Here is a 20,406-nt window from a genome sequence, read left to right on the forward strand (position 1 = left end):
GCTTCTGATCTTCAGTCTAGCAAAGGGCTGCCATCAAGTCACTCCAAATGCGTTTAAACTCCAGAGGAAACAAACCCATTTCTGTCCAGCCTTCCTACATAAGAAAAGCCATTCATTCCAGGTATCAATCCAATAAGTCACTTCTGAATTGCCTCCAACGCACTTAACATTCTTCCTCGAAAAAGGAGTTCAAAACCGTGCACCATATTCGAGATGTGACCTCGTTCTTGCCCTATTTAACTAAAGTGTAACAGTTGTTCTTATATGCTTAATTTCTCTTGAAACAAATGACTGCGTTTCATTGGTCTTAATTATTTGCTGTGCCTGTTTATCAACTTACAACTCAGAGAACACCTCAATTCCTTTGTGGTGGTTTTCCTTTTGTGATATTGTCTTTTTTTAAATTATTTAACAAAGTGAACAAATTTACATTCTCCCATATTACAATCCATCCAGTCACTCAACCTATCTATGTCCTCCTGATGACGTCTTCATGATGTACTTTTCTTCTCCTCTTTTTGTCATCTACAAATTTAGTTGCCAAGTCTTTGATCCTCTCATCTAAGTCGTTGATTGTGAAATTCTCAGGGAGGAGGTTAATGTTTGTCTTGGTACTATAACTTGTATTTCTGTAGAGAAGGTAATCAAGGAATAACATCTCAGATTTAAAAACCTCCTCAACGTACTCTATCTTGACTGGTGGTGACTTTACTGGGTTGTCCTACTCCAGGGGCCTGATGCAACAAAGCTTATATGTCACCTTTAATGTAATGAAACATCCCGAGGCACTTCAGAGGATTATTATAAATCAAACTATGACACAAAACCATGTCAAGAGATGGTAGGTCAAATCCAAAATCTTAGTTGTAACAATTAGTTTGAATTCGGACATTTCGAGGAGGAAATTGAGTGGCAAGGTGAAAGGAAGATCTTTGCAGTTTTGGATCCTGTCACCTCAATGCACAGCTACTAAACATATACAACAGTGTGGAAGCAGCCATTTGGCCCATTGAGTCCACACTTGCCCTTCGAAGCAAATCCAACCAAAGCCCCCGCCCTATCCCCATAACCCTGCATTTCCCATGGCTAATCCACCTAGCCTGTACATCTTTGGACTGTGGGAGGAAACCGGAGCACCTGGGAGAAACCCACGCAGACATGGGACACTGTGCAGACTCCATCCAGACAGTGGAGAATGTGCAAACTCCACAGAGACAGCTGCCCATGGATAGAATCGGACCTGGATCCCTGGCACTGTGTGGCAACAGTGCTAACCACTGAGCCACCATGCTGTGGTGGAGTGGTTGTAATTGGAAATGCAAGATCCTGGAATTAGTGGAGCATAGATAGTTTCAAGATTTGTAGTTTGGAGGAAATTACAAAAATTTCCAGTGCAAGCTGTGGAGAATGTTGAAACAGGAGTAAGAATTTTAAATTGAAGATGTTGTAAACTGGGATCCAATATTGCTCAGTGAACACATGGGTGATTAGGGAATGGGATGTGTTGCAAGTTAAGACCCAGGCAATGGAGTTTTGAAGTACCTCAATTTTATGGCATGTGTCAATATAGTGAAGTCTACAGATAACAAAACCTTGAAGGAGGTTTCATCAGCAGCTGAAATGAGATGGGCAAAGATGGACAATGACTTGGTGGGACAACATTTTTGTGCAATCAGGGAGCTCAGACTGCAGACACAGAAAGCTAGCAGGTTGGTGCAGTAAGCAATTGGGAAGGCAAATGGCACACTGGCCTTCATTGCAAGGGGATTGGATGATAAAAACAAGCAAGTCTTGCGGCAGTTGGTGAGACCATATCTAAAATATTGTATGGTCTTCATATTTAATCAAGGATTTGCTTGCATTGGAACGTGAACAATTAAGGTTTGCCAGTATACTCCCTGGAGTCAGAGCTTCTCTTAGGATGACAGGTTGAGTAAATTGGGCATATGTTCTCTAGGGTTCATAAGTTTTGAAAATGATTCAAACATAAAAGGTTCTGAAGAATCTTGACAGGAAATACTCTGAGCAAGTGTTTCCCTTGGCTGGAAAATCTACACCTTGGAAGTCTCGGGGTGAGAGGCCAATCACTTGGGGCTGAGATGATTTGGGACTCAGAGTTGAGTGTGTTTGGAATTCTCTACCCCAGAGGGCTGTGTATCCTCTATCGATGAACATAATTTCATAACCTCAGGGAGTCTGAATTGCTTTCGAACCAATGAAGCTCTGATAAAATGTAGCCACTGTTTTATTGTAATAAGCATAATCAACTAAATTAGTGCCACAAACAACAATATTGTCAAGAACTGGCTCATTTATTTTTTAAGTGACGTTGATTGAGGGAGAGTGGTCAAGGCACCAAGTAGACATCACTTCTCGCATTATTGTATTCCCTCAGGACTGCACTGCAAGCAACAACTTAAATTTTGTGCTCAAATCCCTGAAATAGGACTTGAATCTTCAGATTGCATGACACAGTCACTGTATCTGAACCACAACTGTGAATATGGAAGTATATGTGCATTACATGATGAAATTATTTCACTTTTACAAACTGCTGTGTTTTTACGAATGTTAGCTAACCACAGGAGGAAAATGCCTGCAGTGGAGAAACTTAAATAAGAAAATCTCAAAAGACTGAGGGTTAATTAAAAACCTTAATCTCTTACGGTGTGGAAAGAATCAAAAGACAAGAACAGTTAGCTTTCAGGAGGTTGAATGTTCACTCACAGTTACGGTCATGATGTCTCATAATTTGTCATCTCTTTTGCAGTGCTAACCAAATTCATATAATCTAAAGTCATTATATTGGACATCATTTAAATTAGTGTCTGTGTTTGATTTTCAAGTGCTGATCTGAAAAGCCAGATGTCAGATCAGAATGAAACTGAATATTGCTATTGATTTCCACAGCTACAATAGGATTTTGTTGGCAAATTTATTCTATTTTAATACTAAAGGAGTAAATACATAGAACGTAGAACATAGAAAAGTACAGCACAGAACAAGCCCTTTGGTTCACGATGTCATGCCGAGGTTTAATCCTAATGCACAATATAATAACTTAACCTACGCGCCCCTCAACTCATTGCTATCCATGTGCATATCCAGCAGTCGCTTAAATGTCCCTAATGACTCTGCTTCCACCACCAGCGCTGGCAACGCATTCCATGCATTCACATCTCTCTGCGTAAAGAACCTATCTCTGACATCTCCGCTATACCTTTCTCCTAATATTTTAAAACTATGACCCCTTGTACCAGTCAGTCCTGCCCTGGGGAAATGTCTCTGGCTATTGACTCTATCCATTCCTCTCATTATCTTGTATACCTCGATCAGGTCTCCTCTCTTCCTCCTTTTCTCCAGAGAGAAAAGTCCTGGCTTATTCAACCTTTCTTCATAAGGTAAGCCCTCCAGTCCAGGCAGCATTCTGATAAACCTTCTTTGCACCCTCTCCAAAGCCTGTGTATCTTTCCTCTAGTAGGGTGACCAGAACTGGACACAATATTCCAAGTGTGGTCTCACTAGGGACTTGTAGAACTGCAACAACACCTCGCGGTTCTTAAACTCAATCTCCCTGTAAATGAAAGCCAAAACTCCATATACTTTCTTAATAACCCTATCCACTTGGGTGGCAACTTTGAGGGATGTATGTACTTGCATACTCAGATCCCTCTTCCTCCCCATTGTCAAGAATCCTGTCTTTAAACCTATATTCAGCATTTGAGTTCGACCTTCCAAAATTCATCACTTCGCATTTATCCAGGTTGAATTCCATTGGCCATTTCTCAGCCCAGCTCTGCATCCTGTCTATGTCATGCTGTAGCCTGCAATAGCCCTTGATACTATCGATGGCATCTCCAACTTTTGTGTCGTCTGCAAATTTACGAACCCACCCCTCCAAGTCATTTATAAAAACTACAAAGAGCAGAGGCCCAAGAACAGAGTCCTGTGGGACCCCACTCAACACTGACCTCCAGGCAGAATACTTTCCATCTACAACCACTCTCTGCCTTCTGCCAGCCAACCAATTCTGAATCCAGACAGCCAAATCCCCCTGTATCCCATGCTTCCTGACTTTATGAATGAGCCTACCATGGGGAACCTTATCAGATGCCTTGCTGAAGTCCATATACACCACATCCACTGCTCAACCTTCGTCGACCTGTCTTGTCACATCCTCAAAGAACTCAAGATTTGTGAGGCATGACCTGCCCCTCTCAAAGCCAGGCTGACTGCATTTAATCACACTATGCTTTGCCAAATTGTCATGAATCCCATCCCTCAGAATTCTTTCCAAAACGTTGCTGACCACAGACGTAAGACTGACTGGTCTGTAATTGCCAAAGATTTTCCTATTACCCTTCTTGAAAAGAGGAACAACATTCGCTTCCTTCCAATCCTCCAGTCCAACTCTCCTGGAGAGTGAGGAGGCAAAGATCTTCACCAGCGGCTTAGCACCTTCCTTTCTCGCTTCACGGAGCAGCCTAGGATAAATCTGGTCTGGCCCTGGGGACTTATCAATCTTAATGTTTTCCAAAATTTCCAGCACATCAACTTCCTCAATCTTGATCTGGTCAAGCCTGTATCCCAGCTCCTCAAAGTTCTCATTCTCAACAAGGTCCCTTTCCTTAGTGAAAACCAAAGCAAAAAACTCGTTTAGGGCTTTTCCTATCTGCTCAGACTCTACGTACAAGTTCCTTACGCTATCCCTGATCGGCCCTACCTTCTCCCTGATCATTCTCTTGTTCCTCACGTATGAGTAAAATGCCTTTGGGTTCTTCATAATCCTTCTTGCTAGGTCTTTCTCGTGTCGCTTTCTGGTTCTCCTCAGTCCATTTCTGAACTCTTTTCTATCAAGCCTGTAATCCTGTAAAACTGTGCTCAATCCTTGCTTCTTCCACCTTACGTAAGCAGCCTTCTTTCTTTTCACGAGAAGCTCCTCTGTTCTCGTCATCCAAGGTTTCTTGAGCTTACCCCTTCTTACCTGTCTCAGAAGAACATGTTTGTGCAACACTCACAACAACTGCTCCTGAAATAGTCTCCACATGCCTGCTGTGCCCTTTCTGTGGAAACAAACCTGCTACACCTGCATTTTTCCAGAATCTGCCCACCTCTGAGTTCTTCAATCTCTCTACAGCTGTTAGGTGGTCTGTCAAAAACCTCCAGTGCGGTGGTTGGACCCTTGCTAGTACTAACTTCCACACATACTGACTCAGGAGACAAACCTTCCTCAACAACCTTCGTTTCTGTATCTGTGATGCACTCTCTGATTAGCAATGCTCTTTTCAGCCTCCCTGTTCTTTTTATACGTTCTAAACCCTGGAACATCAAGCAACCATTCTTGCCCCTGTGAAACCCACACCTCCGTTATGGCCACAACATCGTAGCCCCAAGACCTGATCTGCATTAAGTTCCAATAGCTGTTTATGCACCTTTCTGCTGAAAAGTGGTGGAGTGGTGGCCACACAAACTGAACATGGTTAACAATATCTGGATCTACAAACCATTCATTCAAACCATGTTGGGTTACCTTTCTAACATGTCAATGTCAGGATACACCAGACATTGCCAGTGGTTTCAGTGTGAACCTTTGTTCAGTGATGACATCTTGCCTCTGACTTTGAATGCTGTGGGTTTGTAACCCCTGCACAAACTTAAGCACATAATCTAGGTGCTGTTGTCTTGTGAATGAGACTTCAAATTGCTTGTCCACCCTCTCAATATTTGCAAAAGGTGCAGAGGAGTTTTTATTTTTGCTAAACTTCATCCCTCACCCAGTGTGGATCATTTTGATTGTTTTTGCACTGTTTGCTGGACGATGCCCAATTCGGCTGCCATGTTTCTTCTAACTTGGAACGATTATTATACATCAGACATCCTTAAGTGGCAAGGTATTTTCCAAAAAAATCAGTGGCACGCCTGTTTCAGATGCCTTATTCTGTTGTTTATTAGTGGATTTGTGAGATTGATGTGATTTTTCTATATTTCATCATAAAATCTCACTGTGAGAATGGAATGGGTGCAAAAAGACATTGCAAATGGAGCGATCATCGAAATTTTGTTTTTAACTCCTACAGCTGTAATGCCACATTACACATACACCCACAAGCATCTTTATGTGATGAGATGCTTATACAGCAGCCTGGAATGTGCACAGTATGGTGAAATGGATTTGCAATGTGGATTGTGAAATTGTTAAATAATGTGCAGCTATTTATTTTCCAAACATTATCAACTTCAATGACTGTAGATCATAAGGCATAGGAACAGAGGCAGACCATTCAGCCTGTCATATCTGCACTGCCATTCAATATCAAGACTGATCTGATCATTCTCAATCCTACTTTGCTGCTTTCTCTCCATTAGCCATGATTCCCATATTGCTTTGAAACTCTGTCTCTTATATTCTTCATAACCCAGCCTTGATGGATCCCTTTAGTAAATAACTACACAGATTCACTGATGATTGAGAGAAGAAATTCCTCCTTATATTTATCCTCATTGTGTGGGGCAAAACTGGCATTTCCAAAGAAACTTAAAAATATGGAAATTAACTGTGCTTGAATATGCGTATCACCTATGTCTCTGAGAAAGGATAAGGTTCAAACACCATCATGGATAGGTAATTCAATCTAATTAACTTGATTTATTGTGGCCACTTGTACCTAAGTACAGTGAAAAGTTTTGTTTTGCAAGCAGTAGAGGCAGATCACAGCAAACAAGGATGTACAGATCGTGGGGTGTTTAGATTGAGCGAGGCACACAAGATTATGACTGCACATGAGGTGCACAAAAGCAAGGTCAACATTAGATTTGAAATTGGAGCGGTCCATTCAGCAATCTAATAACAGCAGGGAAGAAGCTGCTCTTTAACCTGTTAGTGCATGTGTTCAAGCTTCTGTATCCTCTGCCTGGCAGAAGAGGTTAGAAGAGATAGGAAGGGTCTTTGATGTTGGCAGTTGAAACTTTATTGCTGGAACAGCACAGCAGGTCAGGCAGCATCCAGGGAACAGGAGATTCGACGTTTCGGGCACAGGCCCTTCTTCAGGAATGGAGGCCCTTCCTGAAGAAGGGCCTGTGCCCGAAACGTCGAATCTCCTGTTCCCTGGATGCTGCCTGACCTGCTGTGCTGTTCCAGCAATAAAGTTTCAACTTTGATCTCCAGCATCTGCAGACCTCACTTTCTCCTCTTTGATGTTGGCAGCCTTTCAGCGGCAACAAGAAGTGTGAATGGAATCCATGAGTCGGAGGTTGGCTTCCAACATAGTCTGGGCTGTGCATACAACTTTTTGTAGCTTCTTCCGATGCAGTGATGCATCCTGATAGAATGCTTTCTGTAGTGCATCTGTAAACATTGATGAGAGTCCTTACAGACATGCCGCATTTCCTAAGCCTCCTGAGGAAGAGGTGTTGTTGTGCCTTCTTGACTGTTGCATCCACGTAGGAGGTCCAGGACAGATTGTTGGTCATCGACATTCTGAGGAACTTGACGCTCTGGGCTCTGTCCACCTCAGTTCTGTTGATGCAGATAAGGGTGTGTCCTCTTCCTTACTTCCTGAAGTCAATGATCAGTTTTTTTTTTGTTTTAGTAACATTGAGAGAAAGATTGTAATCATTGTACCATGACACAAGCACTCTATCTCCTTCCAGGTTTGTGGCACTGATGTGAGGAAGGAGTCAATAGACAAGGACGATTTCCTTTCAGGAGGTTGTGTATCCAGTCACAGTTAGTGTTATTGTTACTTTCCTACAAGCGTTGAGCTTTGTATCAGGATGTTGTTCAAAACATAATAAAATAAGGTCACTGTTCTCAAGTTTGGCGTAAACGGAAGTTATGTGTGCCTGCTGGGGATTTCAAGAGGGCATGTTTTTAAGGTGAGAGGAGAAAGATTTAAAAAGGACACGAGGGGCAACTTTTTTTTTTACAGAGTGGTTCATATGTGGAATGAACTTCCAGAGGAAGTGATGGATGCAGGTACAGTTACAACATTTAAAAGATGTCTGGATAAGTTCATGAATACGAAATGTTTGGAAGGATATGGGCTAAATGCAGGAAGATGGGACTGGTTTAATTTGGGATTATGGACGGCATGGACTGGTTGGACCCAAGGGTCTGTTTCTGTGCTGTATGATGCTATGACTTTGACTCTATGACTGAAAGAGTTATGATATGTGTCGTATGGCTGAAGATTAGTGATCTCAGATGTGGCAAACATGTCGTGGAGTGAATTGACCACTTTGAAGTCCTCAGTCTGGATGGTGGTGTTGAATACAAGAATGGCAAATAACTGTCAGGCACTCAGTGGTGTAACTCCGTGGCATTCTCATAACAGCAACAGACTGTGCAGAGGAGCTTTGATTTGGCAATGCCTGCTGAAAGAAGAATTGAAGTTAGTACATCTAATATTGGAAAACATTTGGTGCTTTGTGGATTATTACTGAAAATTCGGCCAGCCAGTTTAGTATTACTCGTGTCTGAATAGTTGGATTGTTCAGAGAGAAGTAACCCTGATTGGTCAGAGAAGAAAAGAAAAGTGAAGGGTAATTAACGGCAAAGTAAAATGAAGAAAAATCCCTTAAAAGTTTCCGAGAACACAAGATGGTCTTTCAGTCCAATGTGTTTGTGCAAGGTTTTTGAAATAGCTTCCATTATCTTATAGCCTTATTTTTTTCTTTAAAAACTTTTAAATATATAATCTAATTCCTTTTTAAAAGTTATTATTGAATCTATCTCCACCTCTTTTTTGGATAGTGCATTCCAGATCATAACAATTTGCAGGATTTTGCTGAAAACATGGTCATCATCTTTTTTTTTCCCGCCAATTACCTTAAATCTGTGTCCTCTGCATATCAGTCCTCCTGTCAATGGGAACCATTACTTCCTATCTTCCCAGTAAAAGTCCTTCTTAACAACTTTTTTAGATATCTTTGTAATTTCAGAAAGCAAAGTGTTTATGTTATTATTTTATCTGACAACCAAGTGTCATTTGTCAAGCTTCATGGTCTTTCTTTTTCATGATACATTCCTGTGTGAGATCATGAGCAGGATGGTGTCTGATACTGTCTAAGAAAAGTCTTATTTGGATCTCTGAAATGGACATTTCATATCAACGAAATTTGGAAATCTTTGGCTTTTGCTTGATTTACATTGGGTCTAACGTTTTGTATCAGTATGTAGTGTTATATCAATTATAATGCAAGAATCACAAAATCTGTTTGTGTGGAAGCAACCCTCATTGCTTCTCACAGCTATATCTTGTATTTCATTCACATCAGTTAACTCTGAAGCATTCTGAGCAATGATAATGTTCTTTTTCATGTGAAGTACATAGGTGAACAAATGTTATGTACTTGGTTAATCCTTCAAATGTTACAGGACAAGAAATGTGAATGTTGTTTTTCTTTCATATTCTCAGTGATCAAGTATTCTCGATGTAAATTAGGAGTTGGGTTTGGATTGCTGTTAAATATACAGCAGTACATAACAAAGATCTGTGGGACAGCTTGCTGACTCAGATAAGATAAGATTTGTGAAGTCTGTTGTACAAACTTGCAAGTTTGCTTCCCAGTAAAATCTGCTGATTTTGTGACCAATCACTTGCAAAGGTGAACATTCTTTTTGTTTCTGTTCAGAGCCGATGAGCAAATCAAAGAATGCTAGTTGAAAGTCATTTTTCCATTCTCACTGACCTCTTTACATTTCTTTACATTACTGCTTTGTTCTTGTCTCTGCATTGGTTTGAACCGATTTAACAACAATGAATGCCTCAATTCTTTCTTTTCCTCATTTTATGATTCAGTTTGTGTGGTCAACCAAGGATTATCCACATTTTTCTCAGTTTTGGAAAAGGGACATGACGTAAGCAATTCTTAGCAATTGGATTTGCAATCTGCCTCTACCAAAATCTCAACCTTTGCAGTAACTAGTGGTTAGTTTGTCAAATCATGTCCCATGATTTTTGCTGAGGTGACAATGTCAACTGAGCCACTGAGTATGCATTTGTTGTGGTTGTTCTGTTCTTTTCAATCTGATGCTCTACCACTGTGGTGTATTGGTCATGTCACTGGATGAGTAGAGCTCCGAACCTATTGCTCTGGCACATGTGTTCACATCCCACCATGGCAGCCTGTAGAATTAGAATTCAATTCTTGCATCTGGAATTGAAAGCTAATCTCATGAACAGTAACCATGATATCCATTGCCAGTTTAAAAAAAAATTGAGTTCACTCATGTCTTCAGTTAAGGAGGGCAGACTTCCTTTCCTCATCAGGCTTGCATGTGACTCCAGACCCACAGCACTGTGGTTAACTCAGCTGCCCATTGACATGGTCTAGCACGCCATTCAGTTCAAGGGCAGCTGGGATGGGCAGGATTGCGGGAGGAAACCGGCGCCTCCTGGAGGAAACCCGTGCAGACATGGGGAGACTGTGCAAACTCCACACAAGCAGTCCCCTGAGGCAGGAATCGAACCTGGGACAGAGAATAATAATGGACAGACAATCCATTGGATTTGATTGAGGAGTAAATCTTGACCATGATACCTGAAAAATGCTTTTTTGTCTTCAAATAGTGCCTTGGGAAGTTGTATCTGAGGAGACAGATGGGGGTTCAGTTTCAAAAGAAATCTCAAAGATGTTCCCCTCCTTCAAGTGTGCACTGGAGTTCACCGAGAATAGTTGTTTGGGTGACTGATGTGATTCTTGAACCCATCACCTTTTGTTTCATGTGAGAAGGAACCTACAAACTCAAGATCAGTGTTTCGTAATATTATACCGGTACTTCTGCTATGGGATTCAACAAAGGCCAGTGACTCAATTGTATTCTCAGCCTACTGTCGTCTTCTGCAGATAACATGTAAGAGACTGCCATGCCAAAGCATGACTCCTAATACCACATCAGGCAATTCTTAACACAGGGTTGGCCACTACAATATCAAGTATTATCTTGGGAGACAGAAGACCTGGCTTGGCATCATGTGCACTGTGGCTGACAACAATTGTGTCATCACAAAATAGCAAGATATTTGAGGATGAGCGAAGCCACTTGATTCACCTTAACACATTAATCCAGCCCAACCATGACCTTTCAAACAACTGTCTTAATTTCTCCCTTCAATGATTCCAAGGTTATTGACTCCACCATTCTGTTTGGAAGTTCATTCCAAGCACTGATCATGTGATTGTAGAAGTTCTTGATCAGTCCAAAAATTGCTCGCATTCATTTGAATCTATCACCTTGTCTCACTCTCAAAGTAACTGTAGATTTTTCTTTTCATTTAACATTTACTACCTACACATCTCTAATATTGCGGTGAAAGCTGTGGCTTCAAAGCTTGAATTTTGTTTTGATACAGACCCTATCTGGAAATAGAACTGAGAAATGAAAATGACCCTTTCAACCTCTCAGGAAACAGAGACTGAAGCTGAGATGGGAGACTAGAACTTCTAAAGAGACTGAGATGAGTTGAAACCATGTAAAAGGACACACAGTTATGTAAGTTCAGATGATGATTTTAGTGGTGGATTACAGGCAACCTGAAGTAGGAGGCAAGATGCTGATAATAGGCAAATCCACCAAATGTTCATATTACTTGTAGATAACAGTCATTGATTTACACCATCTAGACTGTTGTAAGCAGGGATAGGGTTCTGTACATGTGTGCCATGTTTGGTGACAATGTTGTGTATAGAATTTTGATTGCTTCGATGCTACCATTGGTTGGAGAACAGGCTAAATCCTAGAAGTAGAGTTAAAAGTCTTTTTGAGAAAGAAAAGGTTTTAAAGGTCTTTGAGATTGAGATCTGGGACACATTTTGTCATGGCTTAACTATAGATAGTGCGTGTTAATTGTGGCCCACTGTTCCACAAGTTGTCAGCAAATAAATAAAAATAAAAATCCAAGATGACCAAATTGCCTGATGCACTGCAAACCAGGTCAAAATCAATAAAACTAAGTTTCATCAATGACAGTCAAACTAACTCTTTATTATAACGCATTTGACTTGAACAAAAACAGTATCAAGGAAAAGTTTCTAATTTATGTAACTGAAGCTTTACCCTTCAAAACTCCGAACATATAAACACAATCACAATTAAGATAGACATCAGATGTATGTTTAATACTGTGAGTGGAAAGTTAATATCGACAGGGTAATCAAAATTCTCAAAAGTCCAGACCACAAAATGAAATGTTCTTCTATAGAATCATAATTTTACAGTACAGAAGGCAGCCACTCACCCCATTGTATCAGTCCTGGCTCCTGAAAGAGCTACCCATCCAGTCTTATCCCTCGCTCTCTCAGTTCATCACTTTTAAGCACATAGCCAGCTTTCTTTTGAAACTTGCCATGGAATGCATCTCCACCACTTGCCCAGGCAGCAGATTCCAAATCCTAGCAATTCTCAGAATAAAGAAGTTTCTTCTCATCTCACTCCTAGCTCTCTTGTTAACAATCTTGAATTTGTGACCTCTGGTTCCTGACGTACAAATTAGTAAAAATAGAATATCCTTCTCCAACCTATCAAAATTGTTCATAATTTTGACCACCTCAATCAGGTCACCTATTAATCTTCTCTGCACCAAGGAAAATATGTCCAGTTTATCCAATCTTTCCTTCCATCTAAAATCCGTTATTCCTGCTATTATTGTCATAAATTTCCTTTACTCTCCAGAGTTTTAACATTCTTCCTTAAATTAGGTATCCAGAACCAAAGACAACACTCCAAATGTGGTCTGATTTGTCAAGATGTAGCATCACTTCCTTGTTTTTCTACTCTGTGCCTCTGTTTCTTAACCCAAGGATCCTATAAGCAGCCTTCCCTTTTTCTCTGTCCTTTTGATTTTTACAATGGTGAGCTGCATGGTGATGTTTGTCCTTTGATTCTTGGTTAAACAAGTGAACTTTCCTTGTATGAGTTGTTTATTTTGAGTTTTCCAGGGCGTTCTGCCTTGTTCTCCCACATGAAGAGAGACAGAAAAACAGTTTTTGCATTTTCCAGTTCTTCCCAACACTTCCTTGTGCCTGGCATGAAGCAGCTCTTTAACCTTTGCAGCTCATCCAATTGAAGAGCTGTTACCAGGCAGAAATTTTCTTCAACATGAAAGTTTCTTGGTGCCATTCAGTCTCAACTTCTCCCTCTTTGTTGCTTCCAAGAAGCAACAGTGTATTGCCGAGCTCAGCAATATGCAACACCTCATTTTCCAACAGCAAAAATGTTTTTTTATAAAACAGTCCAATTTCCTTTGATTTGTAATCCCCAATTATGTGTTTTTTTTAATATGCTGTTAGACTGCCAAACCAATTAGTAACACCTCATTTAAATGTGCCATTTCATGTGAAAGTTCTAGTTTATAATCGACTATAATTTTGTTTGTTAATTCATGTTTAGCCTAAATTGATTGTGTTTTCGATTAGAGGAAACTACCTAATATTGTGTTCGGTGTTTGTTTTGTCCCTCCTCTGTAATGAAGATTTTTGTTATTTGAACCATCCTGGTCAATTACAGATTCTGAGATTGAAATTTATACATGATTGTTCAATACAGGATGTAACCAAGATAGGAAAATAGATTTCATGTGCAAAATGATGTATTCCTGTTGTTATAAAAGTTTTCAATTGCCTCTCTCAATTCCATCCAGTCTGGCATCATATATAATCTTAATAATTTCACACTGATTTTCTCAATCCAAGTTGATGTAAATTCGGAAGTCATGTAAGAGCATTAAGTAAGGAGTATGCCTGCACTGCACCAACCAATTATTCCATGGGATTATTTCTCCCATCCCATATTGGTGAGACAATTTTTTATCCATTTCCAATTGTTATCCTGTATCGTGCAATGCTACAACATAGAAGGAGGCCCTTGTAGCTGCACCACTTACTTTTAAGGTTATCTGAATCTTCTGTCTCATCCACTCTTCACCCATTGTCCTGTAATCGTTTGCACAATTTTGATCTTAAGTAGCAGTTTTTATTTTTTGGTCGTCTAAATTTATAGGGTAATTTTGATCTCACCAGTTGAATAGTTAAAAGCCCGATGTACCTTAACCTTCTGTTTTGCAGTGATCCTGATGTTAAACTTGTCTTCTGGGCCCTTTTTGCAGAAGCAGATGGTGGTCCAGAGAAATCTTTGGGCTCTTTTTGTAATTCTAACTCCAGCTTCAGGTTCATAGAGTCATAGAGATGTACAGCACGGAAACAGACCCCTCGGTCCAACTCATCCATGCCGACCAGATATCCCGACCCAGTCTTGTCCCACCTGCCACCACCCGGCCCATATCCCTCCAAACCCTTCCTATTCATATACCCATCCAGATGCCTTTTAAATGTTGCAATCGTACGAGCCTCCATCACTTTCTCTGGCAGTTCAGTCTATACATGTATCACCCTCTGCATGAAAAGATTGCCCCTTAGGTCACTTTTATATCTTTCCCCTCTCACCGTAAACCTATGCCCTCTAGTTCTGGATTTCCCCACCCCAGGGAAGACTTTGTCTATTTATCCTATCCACACTCCCATGATTTTATAAACCTCTATAAAGTCATCGGAGGCTGAGGCCTCTGATGCTCCAGGGAAAACAGCCCCAGCCTATTCAACCTCTCCCTGTAGTTCAAATCTTCACACCTTGACAACATCCTTGTAAATCTTTTCTGAACTCTTTCAAGTTACGCAACACCTTTCCGATAGGAAGGAGACCAGAATTGCATGCAATATTCCAACAGTGGCCTAACCAACATCCTATATGGCTGCAACATGACCTCCCAACTCCTGTACTCAATACTCTGACCAATAAAGGAAAGCATACCAAACGCCTTCTTCAGTAACCTATCTAACTTTCAAGGCGACTCCACTTTCAAGGAGCTATGAACCTGCACTCTCTGTTCAGCAACACTCCCTAGGACCTTATCATTGTGTAAGTCCTGTTAAGATTTGCTTTCCCAAAATATAACACCTCGCATTATCTAAATTAAACACCATCTGCCACTCCTCAGCCCATTGGCCCATCTGATCAAGATCTTGTTGTAATCTGAAGTAACCATCTTTGCTGTCCACTACCCTTCCAATTTTGGCATCACCTGCAAACTTACTAACTATACCTCTGATGCTCACATCTAAATCATTTATATAAATGACAAAAAGTAGTGGATGTAGCACCGATCCTTGTGGCACTCCACTAGTCACAGGCCTCCAGTCTGAAAACAACCCTCCACCACAGTCTTGGAAGCTGCTGGAACTTTCCTGCCAATTGAAGGACAAGCAGAACTTGTTTGGGACCATAAGTGACCCTAAAAGGCAAGATATTTGTAAAATTTACAATGACACAAAAATAGGTGAGTGGTGAGGATGACAGAGTCTGCAGAGAGACATCGATGAGTTAATGAATGGGCAAAGTCTTAGCAGATATCGTGCAATATAATGTGGGAAAATGTGAGGTTATGCTCTTGCAAAGGAAAATAGAAGAGCTGAATATTACTAACAGAAACCTGTAGGACAGAGGGATTTGGGTCTCTCATGCAGGAATTGCATAAAATGAAGATCCGTATTCAAAAAGTGACTTACCCTGGGCTGCTCAGGGACCAGGTTTGCAGACTGAGTCATAGTGCCTGGAGAGAGTAATTACCTCTTGTAATTGTAGTCTGCCAGATATAAAGATTGGAAGTGAGAGACCTGAGTTTGGTGACGAGTGGGCATGGTTGAATAATCAGTTCCTGGATTAGAGTGTAAGGTAGATAAGGTTGATTTACTTGTCAAGGTTCAAAATGGCTGCAGCTCTGTGGAATGCTTCACCTGCAGTATGTGCAAAATCAGGGACAGTTCCAGAGTCCGTGGTGACTATATACGCAAGATGGGTGTTCAGTTGCAGTGCCTGATTTGCCATATGGAGTGTCTGGAGCTGTAGATGGACTCACTGTGGAGCATCAATGAGGCTTAGAATGTCATAGGATGTGGAGTGACCTGGTCATACTGCTAGTAAGGGCTGCACAGAGAAGAATTGGGTGACCACCAGGAAGACAAGCAAGCCTGGGCAGACAGTGCAGAAATCCCCGGTGACCATTTCCCTGTCAAAGAGGTATACCATTTTGGATACTGTTGTCGGGGGTAGGGGGTGGGTAGGGTTTGGCCTTTTCGGGGAAAGCAGCCAGATCAGTGGCATGACATGGCCCTGCCATATAGCAGAGACGATGGAAGTGTTGGCGAGCAGTAGTGACAGGGTAGTCTGTAGTCAGGGGCACAGAAAGGCATTTCTGTGGCTGTGAGCGAGACTCCAGAATGGTGTGTTGCCTCCCTTGTGCCAGGAACAAGAATGTCTCTGAGCAGACTCAGGAATTCTCACAGAGGAGGATGAGCAGCCAGAGGTTGTGGTCCATATTAGTATGAGCAATATAGGTAGAAAGAGAGATGGATACAGTAGTAATGTCAAAGAGACATCTTGAGAGACATATAAATAGGCAGGGAATCGAGGTTATGGATTGCATAGATGCAAACTATTCTTTGTATAGAAAGGCATAGTGTATCAGCACAGACTTGGTGGGCTGAAGGCCTTGTACCTGTACTGTAAATTCTTCAGTGCGTAACAAGGAAAGCAAATGAAATATTGACCTTTATTTCAAATAAAATGGAGTATAAAAATAGGAAAGTCCTGCTAAAATTATCCCAGGCACTCGTCAGAACACAGCTGGAATTCTTGAACAATTTTGCTCCATTATCTAAGGAAAGATCTTCTGTCATTGTCTTTGGGATCAATCCTGACAAAGTACAGTCGGCTGATCCTGGCCATGGAGGGATTTTCTTATGAGGAGAGTTTAAGTTGTTTCAGTCTCTACTCATAGAATAAGAAGTGACCTAATTGAAATGTTTACGATTCTCAGATTAACAATAAATTCTCATAGTTTGTTTTGCTTTATGGGATAATTCAAGACAACATCTGAGTAAGTTTTCACCCATTTAAGTCGGACGAGAAGGAATTTCTTCTGAGGCAAACTAATTTGTAGAATTCTACTGCAGAGGACTATGGAGACGAAGTTGTTAAGTTTATTTAAGATGTGATCTTGATTTTTCATCAATGGTTGAATTACGCATTACTGTATTAGGATAAGGTAGGAAAGTGGAATTGAGGGTTACCAAATCAGCTATGATCTTAGTGAATGATAGTAGACTTAAGTAGTCTATATGGCTTACTTCAATTCTTAAATATTCACTTTAGCTCTGATGAAGAGTCATCTAGACTTGAAACATTTGCTTGCTTTCCCTCTGTGGGTGCTGCCTGAGCCGTTGTGATCTCCAGCACTTTCTGTTTTATGCTACGGTATAATGTTCCTTGGGGATTCAGAAGGAGTAGAATTATGTGAACGAGTTCCAGGACTGAGGAACTTCAGTTATCAAGATCAGTAGAGGAGTTTGTACAGTTTTCGTTGCAGTAAAGGAGGCAGAGGACACCTCTGTTTCCTCTTGTTCTTGTTGCTTGCACAAAATGAAAGACTTAGTTGGCAAAAGAAACAAGAGAAATAACAGAGAGCAAAGAAAATCATGAAATAAGTGAGTGAGATCTGGAATGTATCGATTGAAAATGTTGTGGAGTCAGGTTCAACTGCAGAATTCAAAAAGGTGTTTGTTTTACACTCACTTATGTGTAGCATTTGGGGGATAAGTCTGGAGAAAGACAGTTGATGACAGTTAGTGGGAGAACTAGTGCAGACACAGTGACTTCAGTCATCACTGTCTCTGCTACATTCTGTGATGCGTGATCGTATTATAACCACAGGCCACCTTGGCATGTTCATGTTCCACTGGGCATTGGCACATATTGCTTTTAATGGTTCAGGGAACCACAGGACCACTCCAACTGCTGGCTGTTCTGCACATGAATTTACACCCTTGGCTAGATAAAAGGAATATTTTCCTTTGCTCTGTGTGGATCAAACCCTTCACTGTTTTGTTTTCCTATTGCAGTCAGACCTGTCATGCTTTGTAGAATGGTTGGGGGGGCGGGGGGTGGAGAGAGAGAGAGAGAGCCTTGGTGTGGTCAGTCGGTTCTGGTTCTGTTTGGGTCAATAGGCATAGACGTGCCCAATCACTGAGCAGGGACCGAGCACGCTGTCCAATGGAGAGGGGGGGGCGGGATAGTCCAATAGGCGTGCTCACCATGTTTCGGCGCCCTGTCCAATGGGGAAGCTGAAGGGGGATCTCCGCCCAATGGAAAGCCCGGTCAGCCGCCCAATGAGGAGGGGGTCCGGCTTCGCCGCCCGGCCAATGGCGAGGTGGCTCAATCTGTGGGCGGGGCTGTGAGCGGTGGCGGTGGTAAGATGGCGGAGCAGCGCGCCGGGCGAAAGGGGAGCGGAGACGCTGAGTCTGAGCGACGAGGTGAGCTGAGGCAAAACCCTCTCCTCCCCCTTCCTTATCCTTGGGGTGGGGGAAATGTTCACAGGCACGCGGGAGCGAGCAGAGGCCACTTGTGTGTGAAAAAGCGGGGCTGGGACATGTCGGTCGGTGGTCTGTGAGTGGCGGTTGGAACGCCGGGGGCGGCAGCCGTTACCGGCTCCTGATGTCGCGCGGCGCCCGCAGCCCCTGGCCGAACATAATCATAATTAAAAAAAAACCCGCTTACGACGTAAAATGCAACAAAGGATGCAATGAACCATGTGCATAGAGTATTGCGGAGATGACGACAAAAAAAAACAACTCCATCCTCTAGTGCCTTTTCGTACCGTAATCGTGATTTACAGGTTGACAACATGACGGTATTTGCAGGAGGAGAGGGGAAGTTGGCATTTTTTTTTTGTTTGGTGTCTGTCCTGATTGTCCCGGTGGATGGCGAGCTGGCTGAGGGCTGTGGGTGAAGGGAGCTGGCAGCGTCGGCTCGATCTCCCCGGCTTCACGACACACACAGGACCGTGAGTCTGGTTGATGGAGTTGGTGCTCATCCCCGCCGCACTTGTTGTTGCTGGTGATCAGTGTGAGAAACTCAGCGGGCCACGGGGGGGGGGGAACCCCATTCACCATCACTTGGTGCGGTGACACCAGGCGGTCCCACATGTCCTCCCCTGGCTCTCCTCACCCAATTCACCGCCCGAACTCGATTGTGCAAATACGTTTAGGATTTGTTTCCCACTTTGGCTTGCGCTATACTTCCATCTGTCTTTCTTTTCCATCTGTTTTTCTTTGTTTCTTCTCGCCTCGCCCCGCTTTTCTTAATGAAACAGTACAATTAGTTTCATTTCTGTGCGATCACGACCAGCTCCTGCCTCAGTCCTCTTCTCCACGCCGTTCTTGTGGCTGTTTTTTTTCTCCCTTTCTGCTTCATCTTCCACTCAGTCTTCAGGTGGTTAAGAAACATTGTCCTTTTCCTCCCTAGGACGGTTTTCTGTCAACTTTCTCACGGTATATATCCGCTCTAATCCTGTTCGTCTTCCCTTTTTTTCTGAGAGCATCGAACGGAAAGTCGCATTGGTTTGGGGTTTTACAAAAAGTGGAGAAATTACGTCCTAAGTTAGCTGATGCATGAGAAATGGTTGACAATTTAGCTGGGAATGTTTCACAACCACCCCTCTACCTTCGTGTCGATTTTCTTTTAGATAATGGTGGACCCTTGATACTTATTTCGGCTGTTAGTCTAATATATAATCATGTGTATATTTGTTTATTTTACCCCAAGGATATGGTGGAGCTCTTTCAGTTTTTTCAGAATGGTAAACCAGATGTCGGTTCTTCATGGAGTGTGGGGCAAATGGGTGACCCTTGGTGTGGTTGTCCCTGTCTTGTTCATTTATTTGGCCTCTATTATAATGTTCTGGATGAGATTCCTCTACCAGCTGAGATCACTGTTGTGCCTATTCTGTCTTGACCTTCCAGTATTTGTACTATAAGTCAGAGTGTATATTCATCTTATTCTCTTCCTGGATGTTGAATTTCTTGCTATTTAACATTCTTTTTTCCACTTGGCCTGTGAACCAAGGCATAATTATGCATATTATTAATGATTTGTTGCTGATAGTTATTTTTGTTGATCTGCCTTCTTTGCCATCTGCTGCTTGTTGAGAAACAGCAGCTGTTTTGGGGAGTTGAGCTGGTTTTGTCAAGTACAGAATAAATGATAAGACAGGTACAAAAATGATACCTTGGGCAGCCAAGTTCATGAAGGAGGGAAAAGAAATGAGCAAAAGAGTAATTCTTTAATTGGATTCCCTTGCAGCATTTCCAAACATTATGAATGACACTTGCAGTTGTATTTGTCTTTCTTATTTTAATGATTTCATACCAACCGTTCCTGCTTTAAGCATTTTTATTTGAAATTCATGACTTGGAGATGCTGGTGTTGGACTGGGGTGTACCAAGTTAAAAATCTCACAACACCAGGTTATAGTCCAACAGGTTTATTTGGAAGTACTAACTTTTGGAGAGCAGCTC

The 20,406-nt window shown here is 41.8% G+C and overlaps 1 protein-coding gene across 4 annotated transcripts in view; it reads left to right on the plus strand.

The window, feature by feature from the left end:
• Positions 1 to 18,141: 18,141 nt before the first annotated feature.
• LOC122551398 (double-stranded RNA-specific editase 1-like) overlaps positions 18,142 to 20,406 on the plus strand; it is a 322,482-nt gene continuing 320,217 nt past the window's right edge. For 2 of the 4 annotated variants that reach the window (XM_043693226.1, XM_043693227.1), the window contains exon 1: positions 18,237 to 18,363. In XM_043693226.1, the coding sequence (XP_043549161.1) occupies positions 18,306 to 18,363 (58 nt within the window). In that variant the 5' untranslated portion in view covers positions 18,237 to 18,305. Of the gene's footprint in view, positions 18,364 to 20,406 lie in introns of all 4 variants that reach the window. The other 2 variants (XM_043693228.1, XM_043693225.1) reach the window with 2 other exon arrangements.

Source organism: Chiloscyllium plagiosum, chromosome 7 (genome assembly GCF_004010195.1).
Source record: "Chiloscyllium plagiosum isolate BGI_BamShark_2017 chromosome 7, ASM401019v2, whole genome shotgun sequence".
NCBI classification, from domain to species: domain Eukaryota; kingdom Metazoa; phylum Chordata; class Chondrichthyes; order Orectolobiformes; family Hemiscylliidae; genus Chiloscyllium; species Chiloscyllium plagiosum.